This window comes from Marmota flaviventris, chromosome 2 (genome assembly GCF_047511675.1).
Source record: "Marmota flaviventris isolate mMarFla1 chromosome 2, mMarFla1.hap1, whole genome shotgun sequence".
Taxonomy (NCBI): Eukaryota; Metazoa; Chordata; class Mammalia; order Rodentia; family Sciuridae; genus Marmota; species Marmota flaviventris.
In genome coordinates, this window is record NC_092499.1 from 105,880,340 (window position 1) to 105,900,459 (window position 20,120).

Below are 20,120 nucleotides of genomic sequence, written 5' to 3' on the forward strand. Positions count from 1 at the left end.
CCAGTGCCTCACATGTGCCAGGTAAACACTCTACCACTGAGTCACAACCCTAGCCTGTCACAGGATTTTTTATTCAGTTAATATTTATCGGCCCTGACCAGATATCAAACAATACTGGGTGCTGGGAATACAACGGACAAATCATTTCAACCTGTATTATTTTTAATTTGTGTCTCATGGGAATCATAATCTAGTTTATACCCCAATTCTCCCAATTTACAAGTTTGAGTCTCAACTCAAAACAACAGTGCTAAGCAACCTAGAAGTGCCTGTTCCCAGGCCAACCCAATCTCTACTTGGACTTGATATTAAGAGGAATGAGGGTCAGATGTGGAATGCCAAGGGCATCTTCCTAGATCCTACTTCTGCCCACTCAGTACCAACCTCAACATATCCAGGGTGAGATCTTGTGGGACAAAGGGAGGGAGGGAAGGAGAGAGTGAGGAAGAGCCTAGCGTGGTGGCGTTTGCCTGTAATCCAAACGACTGGGGAGGCTGAGGCCAGCCTTAGCAATTTACCGAGGCCCTAAGCATTTTAGTGAGATTCTACCCATAAATAAATAGTAGGGTTGTGGCTCAGTTGGAAAGTGCCCCTGGGTTTAATGCATAGTACTAAAGAATTTTTTTTTTTTTTTAAAGATTAGGCTAAAACAGGTCCACAACCGAGCACGCACATCCCCCTTCCCAGTTGTTACGACAACCAAACAGGCTGAGAAAGTTCATCCAATCAGTGTGCGGGAACGTCTCCTGGTTTAACCAATGAGAAGAGCGCGCGGTGCGTAAGGCCACCCAATGGGGACGCGAGAGGTGCGGTATTTGAATCCTAGAACAAGGAGACCTCGCCGAAGATTCCAGCGGTGCGGGCCTGGAGTGCAGGCCCAACCGCGCCGCAGACGCTACCTCCATTCTGCTTCGGTCCGTGTCCCTCCCTGGGCCGGGCTGGCACACTTGTCTTTCTCTTCCCTCATGGCGCTGCTCCGACGCCCGACGGTGAGTGTGCCCGGTCACTTCTCAACAGGGACTGCCCCTTGTGACTTGCAGCCCCCATCCCTCCTCTTTCATCCGCCTCTCGCTTCCCTCTTCTGTTTCTTGCTTCTTCATTCCAACTGGGGCTGCATTTCCTTTCTCCGGGGCTCACGGAACCCCTGGCGTTCCTGGCCATATAGCAGGTCCTTTCTGGAGGGCCTCTCGGTCTCAAGCTTTCTGGTTTCCGCTTCCTCCTTCGGGTGGAAGAGGTGTAGGAAAGCTCCTGGGAAGTGCCACCTGTCAGGGGAACCTCCCCATTATTGGGCCTGTTACTCGGCGAGCGGTCTTTGTGTTAGAGAGATGTCTAAATACAAGTTCTTGGATTTCCTTCCCCTTTTCTCAAAACGCTTTGCCAACTAAGGCTAGTCCTTAGTGGGGGTGGGGAGAACTGGAAGAAATTCCATAGTTGGTCAAGGGTTATGCCATGACTGTTTTTCAGATTTTTCACCTTTTGCTTTATATGAATTTCCCATTTCACTGATGTATGATTTTGTCCTCTTAAAACAATAATTTCTTACGTGTAGAAATTTCGCATATAATTTGAACCAGTATTACATACTGAAAGAGTCCAAATCATTTATTTATATTTGCACAAATCAAAGTATTATTAGTGTTTAATATTGCTCCTGTGGGCTTGAATTGTACCTGGATTTACTTTTGCTTTGCTGAAAATTAGAGGGACCTGACACAGCTGAGTTCCATCCTCCTGGCTACAAGGCTCTAGTTAAAAGCTGCCAGTTTTCCCTTCCAGATGAATTTAAACTTAGTCACATTACCGGGCTTCAATCCATGAGCATTAAATTTTAAAACACTTTTTTAAATTGGCAATCGATGCTGGAAAAATTGAACCAATAATTTTTTGGGGGGGGTCTACTTTATCCTATAAACTTATACTCAGGTTCTTTCTGCTCAGGAAGGGCTATAGTTTTCCCTGGCCTTTCTGTCTGTCCTGGTAGATCCACTCAAACCTCCTGTAGGATTTCCAACTCTCAGGGTTTTTTTTTTTTTTTCTCCTCATGAAATGTTTATCATTTTTACAATAAAAGTGGTATGAACTGCTTTTCCTAGCAAATTTTGTTTCTAAGTATGTTCTGAATAAAGCTGGTTAAGCTGATAATTTTTTTAATTTTCCCAATTTTTAAAATAATTTTTATACCTTTATTTTATTTACTGATTTTTATGTGGTGCTGAGGATCGAACCCAGGGCCTCGCACATGCTAGGTGAGTGCTCTACCGCTGAGCCATAACCCCAGCCCCTAAGCTGAGAATTTGAGAGCTAAAAGTGTTATACCCAAAGAAACTATTTCCATTTTAAATATCCTTAATATAAGAGCAAATCTACTTTATGACCACCATATTTTTGAAAGCTATATTTCTTCTTCTTTTTTTGTACTGGGGATTAAATTCAGGGACACTGGACTGCTGAGCTACATCCCCAGTCCTATTTTGTATTTTGTTTAGAGACAGGGTTTCACTGAGTTGCTTAGCACCTTGATGTTGCTGAGGCTGGCTTCGAACTCACGATCCTCCTGCCTCAGCCTCCTGAGCCACTGGGATTACAGGCATGTTCCACTGTGCCCAGCATAGCTGTATTTCTAAGAGATCATTTCTACAGGAACATTTCTTATTTCTAGAATGGTATACTAATTAAAGGTTGGGATTTAAGCATTGGGATTTTAAACAGCCAGAACTACTATTAAATACTGATGTTACAGCTTTTAATAATTCATCTTGAATGCACTTATTATTCATCTCTGTAAAGGAAGAATTTTAACTAAATAAATATAGGTTTTTAATCTACAGGGATCTCTAGCATGTAACATGGGTGCTACATGAGAAATAATAATTTTATTTGTGAAGCTTTGAAGTTCTCTTACAGACCCACTTGAATACTCAAAATAGTTTTTGCAAGGTTAGTGAAGGATCTCTATTATAAATGAAATGTATGTGGAGCAAAAAGTAACTGTTATGTTAACCACCCTGTTGTGTAACCACCCACTGAGTATAAATCTCAAAAGAATTTCCAGACCTGGGGTACAGAGATTTTGTTAGCCCCTCTGGACTGATGTAGCTTAAGTAAACTTGCTTTTCAAAAAAAAAAAAAAAAAAAGATATATAATGATGTGCCTAATTTAGAGTGATGTTATTAATCTCAAATAGCATATTTAGGCTTCCTAACATGTACCTTTTCCCTTTCGCAAATGGATCCCAGCATATTCACCTTTCCCAGAGCAATTCTAAAATTGAATATCTGATATTAGCTAAATATTTTCAATCATTTTAATGCCTGATTAACTTTTTCTTTTTCTTAGGTGTCCACTGATTTGGAGAATATTGACATAGGAGTTAATTCTAAAGCCAAGAGTCATGTGACTATCAGGCGTGGGGTTTTAGAAGAAATTGGAAATAGAGTTTCAACCAGAGCAGCACAAGTAGTGAAGGTAACAACCATAAGGCAAAATGTGCATTAGAGGCTGATTTTGTATAGACCTGAGGGACAACATGTACTGTCTTGCTCTATCCTGTATTTTTCTTGTAGAAAACTCAAAACACCAAAGTATCAGTTCAGCCCACCAAAGCAACAAATGTCAACAAACAACTGAAACCCACTGCTTCTGTGAAACCAGTACAGATGGAAATGTTGGCTCCAAAGGTAGGAAGTTCTGAATTTATAAACACACTTAGTGGAGTAGCCTAGTTTAAGTTAGACTGCAATTTTTGAAGAACATTCACAGGTAGATCTCTGCCTTGGTATCCCAATTTAATATTATGATCTTGAATAATGTTTATTACTTTAATACCCAAATATATCTAGTGGTCTTAGTGAAATTTGGTGGGTTTTATTAAAATAATTTACTAAAAGAATGATCTTGTAGGGCTGGGATTGTGGCTCAGGGGTAGAGCACTTGCCTCACATGTGTGGAGCACTGGGTTTGATCTTCAGCACCCATAAATAAATAAAATAAAGGTATTGTGTCCATCTACAATTAAAAAAAAAAAAAAAAAAGAAGGAAGACCTGGCTCACAATCGGAGGCCCACAGTTCCGAGACCCAAATTCATGTAAGAGTAAGGGAATACTGAAATTCTATGTTGATAAATTGTATTCTCTATGACTAATTAGTTCAATCATCCACAATGCTAATGGATCCATCAACCTGCTCTCCTTTCATCACATTCAAGTTTATGTACACTTTCATTTATGGATTACTTATGCATTTATAGGCACCATCATAGGTGCTGAGGTATAACAAAAACTACTTCACTATTTCCAGTTCAAAAAATACATATTATTGTACGTTTGAGATTTTTCCATATTAAACATTGGATATATTTGACAAATATCTATATTAAACATTGTACATATCGAATAGTATTAAGACTGCTAAAGAGACCTCTTATTTTCAGGAGATTTATCTAGAATGGGCATATGTGACACTAGATAACTTTGGGAAATATATGCCTGAATGAATGTCAAATGACTGGGGTAGCCCTTTTTATTGTCTTTAAGAAGGAGCACCTAAAGGTGGGAGAGAACACTAAGCAATGAAGTGGTCAGAGGTAACTTCATCCTTTAGTGTTGATTTTCCCCCCCGCTAAGATGAAGCCTTGCAGTGTTACCCAAGTTGGCCTCCAACTTGTGATCCTCCTGCTCATCCTCCTGTATAGCTGGGGTTATAAGCATGTGTCACTGTTCTTGGCTCTTTTTAGTTGATTTTTAAGAATAGAGAGAAGCTGATAGTAAACAGCAAGTTTTGGGGAACCAAGGCAGCAACAAAAATCAAGGCACCAAAGTGAAAATTGGTCTGTAGTCATGTCTTTTGTTCAAGGAGTCTGCAGGTTTAAATTGAGTCAAGAAGGTTGTTTGAGGAAGCAGAAGAAGGTTGCAATTGAATTTGAAATCCTCAAAATTTAGATTTTATCTCATTAGGTAGTGAGGTCTCTGAAAAGTTTTGAGGAGGAGAGAAGTGATGGATGCAGTGTTGGGAGGTATTAACAGTTGTCCAAGCAAGAAGTTGGTAGGCGTCTTGAACTAGTCTGGGTTTCCTCTAAGTACTTGCCTTCATCCTGGTATCTATGAAAGTTCTAGGAAACGTCAGATGTGTTAGGACTTCAAGGATATCATTTAGTATGGAGAAAGAATACTTTAGATAAATTATTTTGAAAAGAATTAGAACCTCAATAGAGGGATATCTGCCTGGAAATGCAGTTGGAAATGTGCCTGCAGTATCTGAAGGAGAGACAGACTTGCCAGCATCTACCTGGAACCATGGTTGGAAAAAGAAGACGCCTTTAGACAGGAGATAAAGGCTTCAAATTGAGAACTAGAGTTCAGAGCAAATATTCAAGATTGACCTTCCTTTAGGAGGCCTTTCCTTGAAGGTTTCTGGGTTTTTATCTAGGGGCCATGGTTAGAAAAAGTGCTGTTTATATGAGATAGCATTTTACATGGGTGACTTTTTGAATGCAGAAGAATGATTTGGCAGTATATTTCAGATGGTTATTCTATATATCCAGTAAGTCTGTTTTTGCAGTATGTCCCAAGAAAATGACCAGAGGGATTTTAAGTAGTGCTGTAATGAATAAATATCTCTTACCTGATAGAGAAGTATCCTCTATTAGGAAATCAGTTAAATGAAGTATTTAATGAAGTATTACAAATGTTTTAGTAAAGCATTTAGATGTCAAAATGCTTGTAACATCAAGTGGGAAAATCAGATTATAACAATATGTACAATACAAAGCAGACTTGCTTTTTTAAAATGTGCATTTATATATGAAATATTTATGGGAGTTCCTTTTAAGTATTGGGCTTAAGATTTTTATTTTCCTTAAACTATTTCCTTAAAATAGTTACATAGGTACGTAATTATTCAAATCAGAGAAGAAGAAAGGTGAATTATAAAAGGCCCACTATGGACCAAAGTTGTAACTCAGTGGTAAAGTGCTTGCCTAGCATGTGTGAGGCACTGGGTTCGATTTTTCAGCACCGCATATAAATAAATAAACAAAATACAGATATATTTGACAACAACAAAAAAGGCCAGCTATACCAGGGCTTGGGGTATAGTTCAGTGGTAGAGCTGGTGCTTAGCATGCATAAGGCCCTGAGTTCAATCCCTAGCACCGAATAAATAAATTTTTATTTTTGAAAGAAGAAAGAAAGGTAAAATTGTTTATTCCTGTGACTTTTGCAGCTTCATCTTCTCTGAGGTCTCTTTATTCTATATCTCCTTGACTGGCTGCTTTATCCTTTTTTTTGGTACCAGGGATTGAACCCAGGGGCACTCAACCATTGAGCCATATCCTCAGCCCTTTTTGTATTTTATTTAGAAATGAGGTCTTGCTGAGTTGCTTAGGGCTTTACTGAGTTGCTGTGGCTGGCTTTGAACTCATAATTCTCCTGTCTCAATCTCTGGAGCCACTGGGATTATAAGCATGTACCACAGTGCCTGGAAGGTTCCTTTATCTTAAACTTCCTGACAATATTGGGGATGCCGTGTTTTAGATAAACCTTTATGGACTAGAGCTTATTTCATATGAAAGTCACTTCTGTGGTTAAAAGATATACCTGGATGTTCTGGTAATAGAAGTTATCAGGGATTAATGAACAACAGTTCTTTCCAATTCAAATAATTTGTCTTAGAAACAGTGAAGGGACCACTAAGTCCACAATTTATGTGGAGTTCCCCACCTTCTGGCAAGTGATTCCTTCTACTTGCCTGTCTATAGCTTTTACTTTTTCACCTGCTCTCTTTGCAGAGTCATCACTATTCCTTTATAGCCAATCCCTGGAGTTGTGCAAATGCCAGTTGAGCATGAGTTTCTAGCGACTTTCCTAGAAAGCTTATAACATAAACCATGTGTCCCTAAAAGCAGATGTTCTCAGAAGTATAACTGATTACTATCTTTTCCTTTCTGCAAACCTGGAAGGCAGACTTCTTGCTTTGTAGCAGGTGAGACAACTGAATCACAAAGGGCCCTGAGACTAAAATTCCAATCATTAATAGAAGTTATTACTCTGCAATTTTTGGAGAAAACTGTGTTTTGCTGATTGATGAGACCTTGGTAAACACTGAGTAGTATGAAAGGAAGGAGAAGGACTAATACCAGTACCTTGTTTGCTGGGTGTTGGGCAAACAAACAAGTTGTATAAACCATCGTCTTAGCTCCCATGTAGCTTCCAGTCAAGTTGGGGGGTCTAGAAGTAAAAGGGTAGATGCTATCACAGAGGCTAGATCCAAGTTTAGGAGATATACTGAGGAGTAAACAGCTAGAAATTCAGATGATTCACTGTCAGTTATAGTCATTTTTCAAGTTTAAGAATGTTTTATGGCCTAATTTTCCCTAACACAAAAACTACATGTGAAAGGGATAAGCACAACTATTCACATCTTTTTTTTTTTTTTTTTTAAAGAGTGATTTTTATATTTATTTTTTGTGGTACTAGGGATTGAACTGAGGGCACTCTATCACTTAACTACTATCCCTCTGTTCCCCCTTTTTTATTATTACCTTACACAGGGTCTTTCTGATTTGCCAAGACTGGCCTCAAACTTGTGGACCTCCTGCCTTAGCCTCCCTAGTGGCTAGGATTACAAGTGTGAACCACTATTCCCAGCTTTTTCTTTTAGTTACATTTGAAACTGCTGTAAAATAGCAAAAACAATACAGATGTATATAGAACATGTTTAATAAAAGTTGAGTTCATTGTTACTATTCCCTAATTTCAAATCCATTGCACTTCTGAAGATAATCAAGTTACCGATTTTGCCTTTCTACAATTGTGTGTGCCTATGTTGCTACCAATCATGAACTGTCTGACCAGAATCAATAGTTCTTACAGTCTTTCCCCTGTGCACTTAATTGAATTATTTATCATAAATTCAGTAAAGGAACTGTTTAATCAAAACTTACAAGAATATACTTGTGTATTTGCATGTTAAATTAACCAATCCTGTCAACAGGTCCATCTCAGTTGATGTTGGTACTGGAACTTGAGTGGCCCTCACTTACCTCTACCAGCTTCTTATCCTGACAACAGGAGCTTTTCCAGTTAAGCCAGACTTCACATCATTATGATTTCTGATAACTACTTTTAGGGAAGATGTAGCATGACTATATGGTGCATACAGTTTCTTTTTTCACAATTTTATTTTTTAACTGATACATACAAATTGTACTTATTAGTGGGGACCTATATATCATTTAAAAACCTGTATACATTGTATAATATTCAAATCAGATTAATTTCCTTAAATGTTTTATCATGTATTTATGGTAAAAACATTAAAAATTCTTTCTTGTAGTGTATTTAAAGGTATAATGCAGTATCATTATCGATTGTCATTCCACTGTGCAGAGTAGCACACCAGAACTTCTCACTTCTAATTCATTGACCAAGCTGTCCTCATCCTTCTCTCCCCCAACCTCTGACCATCATTCTAATCTTAACTCTTATGAGATCAGCATTTTTAGATCTCACATGTGAGTGAGATCATGAGGTACTTGTCTTTCCATGTGTGGCTTATTTAAGTCTTGATAGTGAATTAACTGATTCAGTTTTGATGCTTTGCATGCAGACACACTGGATAGAGGATTGCACAGTCAATCTATCAGACTCAGATGACCTATACAGACATGTAAATTCTTAGAAGAATTAAATTATATTGGCTTCCTTTCAAGCAATTTTAAATTAAGAGCCAGAGCAAGTATCTTGTCTTATCCTGGTAGTGTTTGGACCTGGTTAAACTCAGGCTTCTAAGTAGGAAACAGATAAATGTGCTAAGCTGTTAAGACAGCACATGAAGCTCATGATGCTAACCTCTGACTCCTTCATCCAGATCTCCCACTACTGGCTGCCTTCATGGGAAAAGTGTAATAATGCTCAAACTTGGAAAAGCTAACCTGAAACTGGAACTATGTGTATTTATTAAAATGGACATCTTTTTCCAGTCACTGTTGACCTTTCCATGGTCTCACTTTTCCTTTGGATAAAAGCTAAGCTCCTTGGCAAGGTTTTTTTCCTTTCCAGCTCATCTTCTCACACCTTACATGCTTTTTTCCCACTTCCCAAATCAGTTCCCAGTTCCACCTTTATTTTCTTTGTTTCCTCTGGCACTTTGCAATTGTTTTTTTTTTTGCCTAGCTATTTTCCTCCAGATCTTACACTCCCTGGTTCTTCATGTAGCCCTCTCATTCATTCCAGATCCTTGAGGATTGCAAATGCTTGAATAAATGGCATGCATACCTGCCTACTCTGTTCACTTGACCCTTCCCAGTTTAAGATCTTTAAGAGGGAAGGGCATGGTTTGAACTGTTTTTTCCATTATTGGATCCTCCTCTAAGACTAGAAATTATGATTGAATTTCAATGTAAATTAAAATTGCTTATCTGTTTTATTATATGGGTTCCTTCTTTTATATATTTTTTTACTTTATATACTCTTTTGTAGCCTAAAAATTCTGGTAGGCTTTACTTTGCAAGTACCTCTTATTCTTTTTAAAAGTAATGGTTTCTTTATACCTCATTGCTAAATACTTGTTTTGACTTTATAAATTTTTAATTTGTGTAATTTTTATAACAATCACCCAGTCAGCATAAGAAAATAAAATACTGGTCCATTTACTTGCTCAGTCTTTGCTTACTTTTCCTGTTCCATTTTCTGTTCTATTCATAGGCATGCTTTTCTACTTTTTATTTGCCAGTTTCTCAGTTTAGAGCAAATTAGTTGAAGAAAAGAAAACATGCTTGTGGAAGAGGATACTGCTAAAGTGAATGATCAGCACCAGTAATCTCTGACCCCAGGAGGTCAAGTTTCTTTTATTTATTGAGTACCTACTATGTATGAGTGCTAATATAGGTATTTGAGATACTTCAGTGGACAAAGCTAACTAAATAAATGTAAGCATATAGAGTTTACATTCTAGTAGAGATAGAAAAATATTATACATAACTTATAGGTATAATATAGTAGATTATATATTCTATAAGAAAAAACCAGAAAAACAGTAATGTGCTTTAAAATTTTTTTTTAATTGTAGACACAATACCTTTATCTTATTTGTTTTTTTAAGTGGTGCTTAAGATCAAACCCAGTGCCTCACACAAGCGAGGCAAGTGCTTTACCACTGAGCTACAATAATATGCTTTTAAATTTGTTGTTGTAGGGTCCTTCTCCTACACCTGAGGATGTCTCCATGAAGGAAGAGAACCTCTGCCAAGCTTTTTCTGATGCCTTGCTCTGCAAAATTGAGGACATTGATAATGAGGATTGGGAGAACCCTCAGCTCTGCAGTGACTATGTTAAAGATATCTACCAGTATCTAAGACAGCTTGAGGTGGGTAGGCCTTTTGTGTTTGGGTTCTACAAGCAATGTGGAATTTATAAATGAAGTCAACTTTTTAAACTTTTATATTTCACCAACAGATTTTGCAATCCATAAACCCACATTTCTTGGATGGAAGAGATATAAATGGACGTATGCGTGCCATCCTGGTGGACTGGCTGGTTCAAGTCCACTCCAAGTTTAGGCTTCTGCAGGAAACTCTGTACATGTGCATTGCTGTCATGGATCGATTTTTACAGGTCAGTCTACTTCAGGGACTAGTGCCCAAGACTTATTGAACAGTGTATTTAAGCTTCTGGGATAGAAAGCTAAGTTGGGGTTCCTCTGAAGAAAAGGCCAAAAGTCAAATTAATAGGGAAGCCAAAAAAACTTCAAGTGCTAAAATGGAAAGTAGTTCAAATGTATCAAATCTTTGGTGATGCCAACCAGCTCTGGGCAATTTTATTAGTTGTGTCTGAGTTCTTTTTAGGACTCCATAGCATACAGGTTGAGTCTTCCTTATTCTAAGTGTTTGAGAAACTTTATACAGACACACAAATACTTTTTTTTTTTTTAATATTTGCACATACACACTAAAATAATTTGGAAATGGGCTGGGTACGGTGGCATACACCTGTAATTCCAGCAGTTTGGGAGGCTGAGGCAGAAGAAACTCAAGTTCTAGGCCAAGTTTAGCAATTTAGCAAGATCCTGTGTCAAAATAAAAAAGGACTGGGATGTAGCTTAGTGGCAAAGTGCCCATGGGTTCAATCCCCAGTACCATAAGCAAATAAATAAGAAATATCTTAGAAATGGGGCTCAAATCTAAACCCAAAGTTGTTTGTTTCATGTATACCTTTTACACATAGCCTGAGGATGGATAGATATGTATATATACACACACACATACATGCATACACACATATATATACACACATATACATAATTAGTTGTAGTTGGACACAATACCTTATTTTATTGATTTATTTTTATGTGTTGCTGAGGTTAGAAACCAGGGCCTTGCATGTGCTAGGTGAGCGCTCTACCACAGAGCCACAACCTGAGCTCAGCCTGAGGTAGTTTTATACAGTATTTTTTAGTGTATATGTGTTTTGACTGTAACTTGTCACACAGAAGGTTAGGTGTGGAATGTTGTACTTGTGTCATACCAGCACTCAAAAAATTTTAAATTTTGGAGCATTTCAGGTTTTCATATTTTGTAGATTAGGGATGCTTAGCCCAATCCTTAGTAGTCAGTCATTTATCAAAGGGAATGTAGCATCAGATGATGTAGAAATTTATCTGAAATCACTGGTGCCTCTATATTGGTTTTCCAGACCTTCAAGCACCATTTCCGAAGTTTGGTGCTATTTAGTGTATCCTCATCTGAGGCATGAGGAGTTTGGCTAGAGAATCTTAAAAGTTTCAGTTAGCTGTGGCACTGAATCACCATAGAAGTAACAGGGACAAAGCAGAATTTAAAAAACAAAAAAAAACAAAAACAAAAAAAGTGTGTGTGGAGTGGACTGAGAATGTGAGACATAAAGAGGAAATAAAAAATAAGCTGAGAAGCAAAGATGATTTTCAAAATACCTATCAATTTTTAATGCACAGACACTGAATGGTGAGACGAGGTGCCAGATATTAACTGCTAGTGTGTTATCTACCAATAGCCCCATGATAAAGATTTGTTTATTTAAAGTCAGCATTCATGATATGGGTTTAGGTCCAGTATAAATTCTGTCCAAACAATGTAGTAATAATTATGTTTATAATAATGGCCCTGAGATACTGCAAAATTCTAACTAAACATAGATCCCATTATTCTCACTATAAAATTCTTATTGGACCAGAAAACACAGTAGTATTTTAGGTAGATTTTGAATAATGAGAGTTAAAGCAAAGTCCCAGTTAGAAGAAGAAGAAGGAAGAAGGGAAATTAAAGGAAACACTTATACTATAGATTGAGATTTTTCATAACTAAAACATTGTTGAATATTTTTTAAGCTGAACAATGGGCATGGTTTTGATGAGGATTAAGGAAATATTTGAGCCACCCATTAAATTCTCTCTCTCTCTCTCTTTTTTTTTTTTTTTTTTTGTTTGGTTATATCTCAGTTTAGACCATGCTGAGCCCAGGTCAAGGCTGCTGCAGACACTTAAGTCAGGACAGTGTGGGAGGAAGAGTGATGAGCACCTTATTCATCAGGCTTAGATTCTTCCCCTTTTTAGCAATTGAGTGATCTTGAGCTAGTATCTGAATCTCTTCTCAGGTCATCTATTTGTGATTGTAATTGAGGATAAAAGCAAGTACTTTCTAGGATTTTCATGAGGATTGGATGACATGTTATGTTAGAATTTTAAGCATTGTGCTTGGCACATAGTCAGTACTCAAGAACAGATTGACCAAGCTCACTGGTGGTTCCTATTAACATACAGGCCTCCTGTGTCCTCAAGAGGGCCATGAGCAGAAACAATAGGTGCTTACTTCTCCAGGACTTGGTTTCTTCTCACCTTCTCCCACCCAGAGTTCCAAACCTCTTGTTAATGTGACTTCTGACACACTTGTTTTCAATTAGGTTCAGCCAGTCTCCCGTAAGAAACTTCAGTTGGTTGGGATTACAGCTCTGCTCTTGGCTTCCAAGTATGAGGAGATGTTTTCTCCAAATATAGAAGACTTCGTCTACATCACAGACAATGCTTATACCAGTTCTCAAATCCGAGAAATGGAAACTCTAATTTTGAAAGAACTGAAGTTTGAGTTGGGTCGACCCTTGCCACTTCACTTTTTAAGGCGAGCATCAAAAGCTGGGGAAGTAAGTGCCTCCAACACTATAGGAGATGATTTTTCTTTGTCTTATCCAGAAACATTGATCTAATTAAGGGAATGTTATGAATATATAGGAAACTTCCTTTAGATAAGGCTTTATGCATATTATGTTAATTCTTCTGAGAAAAGTCTTTAGGCTCTGTATTTGTAACATTGTGGAATAGAGTGATTCTTGAGAAAGATGTGAGATAAGTGAATTTGAATTTCTAGGCCTTCACCCAGAATTTTGCAAGATAGTAATAACTGTAATTCTTCCTGTCCCTGGCTATTCTTTCATAGGTTGATGTTGAACAGCACACATTAGCCAAATATTTGATGGAGCTGACTCTCATTGATTATGACATGGTGCATTATCACCCTTCTAAGGTAGCTGCGGCTGCTTCCTGCTTGTCTCAGAAGGTTCTAGGCCAAGGAAAATGGGTAAGTGGTAGATTCAGGAAGAAATTAGTCTTTATTTTAGGACTTCATGATATAAAACACCATAGCATTTTCACAATTCTATCATTGAGGCATTTGTCGAAAGTCCAAAGGCCTAAAAGAAAGCTGCATGGAACAATTCAGAGACTGCTGACTATGCTATGATATACAAATGTATCAGAGTTGTAACTTTGAGGAAGGCCACAGGACTGCTATGTAAGATTTCTTGGGTTTTTGGCAAGTTGTCAGGCACACCAGACTAAGCAAGGGCCAGGCCTACCAGTTCAGCTAGTGAAGACAGAATTAGCTACTTTTGGATTCAGATGAGTAGACAAAGATGCCAGCTTCCCAGTCCTTCTCTCACAACAAAACAGGATGACAAGGAAACAAAAGGAGCCAATGACTGCAGTGTGAGTTGAGGGATACTCTCATGGAGGCACCAATTCTAGACTGCCACTCAGCAATTTTATAGTAACAGCAGAAAGCATCATCAAAACCCAGGAGGTGATGAGGAATATCTCATAACAGTTTCCCAGGGGAGATAAGGAGTGGGAGATGGAAGCCAGCTCCTTCTAAGGCTGCCATCCCCTCCTGTTCCATAAGGCCTTTTGTCTAGATGTATCGGCTGTGGTCCAAGCCTTGACCATTGAGGTCTATCTGGATACAGGTGAAGTTGCTAGAGCAGCATGTTGGAGCTATTTTGCTACTGTTACAGGTAGCAGTTCACATTTTACACAAGAAAGAATGTGTGTACCTGAGTATTTGTATATTTGCTAATTTTAAAAAAGATTCAGAGGAATCAACCAGAAACCAAGAAAGATACTATGGGGTTCCAGGAGAACAGGATAGAAGATTGAGAGTGGGAGGACTTTTGGTTGTAACTATTTATTGACTTTGGTGTAGTAAAATGTATAAATTTTGACTTTTCTATTTTGGGGGTGTCAGGGATTGAACTCATGGGCACTCGATCACTGAGCCACTTCCCCGGCCCTACTTTATATTTTATTTAGAGATAGGGTCTTACTGAGTTGCTCAGCACCTCACTTTTGCTGAGACTGTCTTTGAACTTGTAGTCCTCCTGCCTCAGCCTCCTGAGCCACTGGGATTACAGGCATGTCCCACTGTGCCCACCCTCTTTTACTTTTGCTTTTAATTGTTAAAAATATTGTATCTCCTGCCGGGCTTGGGGGCGCACTCCTGTAATCCCAGCAGCTAAAGAGGCTAAGACAGGAGGATCACGAATTCAAAGCCAGCCTCAGCAAAAGGTGCTGAGCAACTCAGTGAGACCTGACTCTAAATAAAATACAAAGTAGGACTGGGGATATTGCTGAATGGTCAGGTGCCCCTGAGTTCAATCCCTGGTACCAAAAATAAATGAATGAATGAATGAATGAATGAATGAATAAATAAATATTAAAAAAATAAAAATAAAAACTGTGTAATGTTAAATCTAGAAATATGGTAAATTCATTAAAAAAAGGAAACTGACAACTCAGTACGATGAGCATATCTGGTACCCACATTTCAGATACTAAATACTATTACCCACAAGAAGTTAGCAATAGCTGAGTTCAGGACCGTGTCAGGAGAAGGACACAGCCTAGTTTGTGCCAAGAGAGCAGGCAAGTTCTTAAAGGCCATTGAGGTGACATCAAAAGGACAGAATAACTGGCTTAAAAGGCTCTAATTGACTAAATTTGAACATAAAAAAAAATATATATATATATATATAGAGAGAGAGAGAGAGAGAGAGAGAGGGCTGGGGAATATAGTTCAGTGATAGAGCACTTGCCTAGTATGTGTAAGGTACTAGTTTTAATCTCCAGTACTGCAAAAAAAAAAAAAACAACAACAACAAAAAAAACAAGCAGGCAAACAAAACAACTAAAATCTGAGTCCATAATGTTACCACAAGTAAAGTAAAAAGGAAGCTTTCTTTTATTTATCTATTTTTTGGTAGTGGGGATTGAACCCAGAGCCTCACAAGTGCTACGCAAGTGCTGTACCACTGACCTACATCCCTAGTGTTTTTTTTTTTTTTTTTTTAAAGATCAGGAGAGTAGTGAATTAAAGTAGGAAGAATGCTAGACTTAGAAATCTGGTGTGTGTGGTTTTGGTTTTGGTTTTTCATTTAATATTCATTCATTCATTTATATGCTTATAGTTCTGGGGATTCCAGGTCCTTGCATATGGAATGCTAGTGCTCTACCACTGCGCTGCATCCACAGCACTTTATTTTTTTCAGACAGGATCTCTCACTAAGTTGTCAAGGCAAGCCTTGAACTTGTGATCCCCGCCTTAACCTCCCGAGTAGCAGGGATTACAAGCCTATACCACCACGGCTAACAGGTTTTGTTTTTTAAAAGACAAGGTGGAGAAAGAGAGAGATGGTCTCGCTATGTCTTGAACTCTTGGGCTAAGGTTTCTGCCTTAGACTCCTGAGTAGCCAGGATTACAGGTACATACCACTGCACCCAGCTTAAACTTCTCTATATTTTAGCCCCCAATGGAATATTGATTTAAGCAAGGATTATCAGTGGGTACATAAAGCATTAGATAAACTAATTATAGAAAACATGATTTACATGGTCTCAAAAAAATCATCTCATAGATACTTCTAATTTTGAAGAAAAAAGATGAACCTTTCTGATAGAGAGGGTCTGGTGGTTATACCTTATATTAGTGAATAAGTTTGTCATTAACCATTTTTTGGGACTAGCTTTTCTGGTGCAGCAAGAGGTATGCACTGTCATATATTTAGTGTTCATGTCCAAGAGGTTTGACATGAATTCAGTTATGAGGAAACACTCAGACAAATCCAGAATGTGAGACATTCTAAAACTTGCCTGGATACTTTAAAAAAATTATTTCAAGCCAAGAAAGTAAGGGTTCTTTTAAATCTAAAAAGACTAAAGATCCAACAGTCCAGTGTACTGCATGTGCCTTGATGGGACTCTGGATCTAAAAAGAATCCACAAAAGATATCTCCAAAGGTATTTGGAGAAATTAATTAGATGATGTTATGGAATTGTTGATAATGTTTTTATGTGAGAATGCTGTTTTGGATAGGTAAGAAAAATGTTCTTTTAAGGGATGCTTCTGAAACATTTTGAAGTGACATGTCACAATGTCTACAACTCACTTTCAAATGGCTCATCCAAAATACCAATAGTTGTGCATTATTTTCATGTTTACGCTTGCTCATTTTTTTCCCACTCCAAACTATTTGGTTGATTTTGCCAGTTATACTCTGCATATGAAAGGAATTAGGTAAGCATGTAGATTTGTACAACAGAATTTGAAATGAAAAAGTTTGTACATCTTCACATGTGGTAGTCTTATTATCAATCAACAGTCATCCTTTTGCTTGAATTTTCTTCTTGGGAAGGCTATGTGTTGGCTTCTCTGAGTTTTGTCTCTAGTGCTTAACTACACTGGGCCCAGCAGAGAATCCTGGTGGTTTTAGTTCTTCCTTGCCTAACAGTGTGACTGGACTCTCAAGCACAGAGCATCTACTGCTGGGTAGGGTTTTGATGGAAGGATATTTGAGATGTGCTAAACACTGTAAAGGGGACACTTTTTTGGGCAGTAAGGGATTGAACCAAGGGACACTTAACCACTGAGCTACATCCCCAGCCCTTTTTTATTTGAGACAGGGTCTCACTAAATTGCTTATAGCCTCACTAAGTTGCTGAGGCTGGCCTTGAACTTGTGTTCCTCCTACCTAAGCCTCCCAAGTCACTGGGATTACAGGCATGCATCACTACGCCTGATTAAGGGGGCACTTTTCTGTTTGGTTTCATTTTTCACTTTCATTTTTCTCTTTCAGTAAGAGGATAGAAGTAAGATTGAAAGCTTACTTTGCATTTTTTTTTTTTTTTTTAACCTGTGCAGGCTCTTTAAAAAATAATAATTTGGAGCTGGGAATATGGCTCAAGAGGTAGCGCGCTCGCCTGGCATGCACGGGGCGCTGGGTTCAATCCTCAGCATCACATAAAAATAAAATAAAGATGTTGTGTCCACCGAAAACTAAAAAAATAAATATTAAAAAAATTATCTCTCTCTTTTAAAAAAAATTAATAATAATAATTTGAGGCCTTTCATACTCAGTTTAATTAGGAGTCCCTCAATATCATAATTTAGTCCTGTCTCAGGGCCAGAATCATCCTGATTTTGTGGCTATTTTAGCTCTGCTGGTACCATGAAGTGATTATTAGTCCATGAATGTTTTGGAAGGTAAGAGTTTTCTTTCACAGCTTTTATATAGGTGATGTCAGTATGTGTAAGATGTGGTCTCCTAAGGGCAGAATTAATCTAGCCCCTCAGTCACCTATTCTTTTTGTTTGCCTTGTGTTTCAGAACTTAAAGCAGCAGTATTACACAGGATACACAGAGAATGAAGTACTGGAAGTCATGCAGCACATGGCCAAAAATGTGGTGAAAGTAAATGAAAACTTAACTAAATTCATCGTAAGTACTTTTGTTTCTGAAGTTCTGAAAAGCATCAGATTATGGATTTTGTGTGTGTGCGTTTATGTTTTCATGTAAATGTATTATTGGCATATGTGAGAATCTTATTTTAGCATAAATTATTTTTTTCTAGCATAGCAGGAGATGAAACAGTGATAAACCCTAGAGGAAGACTTTCTTTGAAACAGATAAATAGGCTGTTCTTGTCTAGGTAGGCCCCAGGTATAGTCAGCCAGTTGATCAGTATTATGTGTTTACTCCATCCTTGTACAAGCATCTTGGCTAGGGGAGGCAGCAAGCAGGGAAGGCTGGTTGGCCTATGATAAGGAAGAGAGAGCAAGGGCCCACCTTGAATGGCTATGTGGAGGTCTTACGTAAGCAGATGGTATTACTCAGGGCCTTGTTTCCAGGCTCTTGGAGCAGTGACTAAAAGGCACTTGATGAGCAGGCATGATGAAACAAGAGGGCAAGAAGCCCCTAGAGGAAGCCTCCTGGGGGCCTAGTGTATGTCTGTGTAGCCCACCTATGAGGAGGAATGGAAGGAATTTTGGGGTTGTCCTGTGCCTGTGTGACACCAAATATCAGTGCAAACCAGCAGTCTGGTGATAAACTGCAAGGTGTTTGTACAATAGAAGAATCTCAAGTGACTTCACAATCTGATTTGCTTTCTGGCTTTCTGCCAAAATTTCAGCATGACTTAGCATGGTTTGGAAGTGTAAAGTGTTGTTAGTCCTGAAGGTATTATCTGGGATTTGCTAAGCACTAGATACCACTCATTATTATTGCCCAGTTGTGATGACACAATAAAGAGCTCATACCTCCCATCCCAGTGTTAGCTCATGAGAGAGAGCCTCTTCCTTGACCTTGAAGTCCTTTGTTCCCCCATCACCTGTGTGACCAGGGATAGAAAGAAGTGGTCAGCTCTGGCTGGCTTCAGTGATTGGACATCATCAGACAATCTGGAGATTACAGTTCTAGCCCTTCAATGCTTATGAATTAAGCTAGGAATGAGGTCTGAAGTTGGGGTCCTGACATGTATGTGCTTAATCACAAATGACTTCTACAGGCCATCAAGAATAAGTATGCCAGCAGCAAACTCCTGAAGATCAGCACGATCCCTCAGCTGAACTCCAAAACCATCAAAGACCTCGCCTCCCCTCTGATGGAGAGGTCCTAGGCTGCCGCACCTTCATCCATGCACTTTTTGTTACTGGTGTGAAACTCTTGATTTTTGTACATAGTCCTCTGGTCTATTTCAAGAAACCTCTTCTCACACAAATTTTCTAAACGTATATTGAGGAAAAATAAAGCTATTGATTTTTCTTAAGCTATTTTGTGTGTATTTATTTGTGTATTCTACAATGAAGAAATCAGTGGATGCTTGCTTTGACTAGTTTTTTTTTTTTTTTTTTTGAGCCATTATGAATAGCATGTACATTATTGACTTCATGGGTTTGGGAAAGACCTTCTTACACTATTTACTCAAATGGAAAGAACTGAATTTGTTTTTATTTATTTATTTAATTTTTTAGTTGTAGACTAAAAAATGGACACAGTTTTTATTATCTTTATTTATCTTTGTATGGTGCTGAGGATTGAACCCAGTGCCTCACACGTGCTAAGCAGGCGCTCTTCCAATGAGTCACAACCCCAAGCCCCTGAATTTTTTTTTCCACAATACCTTTATTCCATTTGTTTATTTTCATGTGGTGCTGAGCTACAGCCCTGGCCCCTGAATTTGGTTTTGCTAAACACTAAATCACTTCTAAACTTTGATATGAATACATTGATTCATTAAAAAATTTAAAATGGGGTTAGCATGATAATTTCCTTTCTGGAAACTCCTCAATTGCTCTCTAATTCCTACATAGGAACAGCTGGCCCACTAAGGGTGATAGTCATAATGGATCTCTTTCTCAAAGGCATGGTTGGATACAGAGTCCTGGGAGGCCACAGGTAGAGGAAGAAAATGTGTCAGTGAGTCCTGTTAAAGTTAAAACTTGGAATGCATTTTCCTATTATGCTGCTTTATCTAACATATGGTTTAAATG

The 20,120-nt window shown here is 38.3% G+C and overlaps 1 protein-coding gene across 1 annotated transcript; it reads left to right on the plus strand.

Annotated features, from left to right (window-relative positions):
* The first annotated feature begins 653 nt into the window (after positions 1–653).
* Positions 654–19,400, plus strand: Ccnb2 (cyclin B2). The gene is made up of 9 exons (XM_027926168.3): positions 654–989; positions 3,338–3,466; positions 3,565–3,678; positions 10,194–10,364; positions 10,454–10,612; positions 12,932–13,168; positions 13,462–13,602; positions 17,959–18,069; positions 19,136–19,400. Exons 1-9 carry the CDS (start codon positions 792–794, stop codon positions 19,244–19,246), a joined length of 1,371 nt encoding a protein of 456 aa, XP_027781969.2. The 5' UTR covers positions 654–791; the 3' UTR covers positions 19,247–19,400.
* The last annotated feature ends 720 nt before the right edge of the window (positions 19,401–20,120 follow it).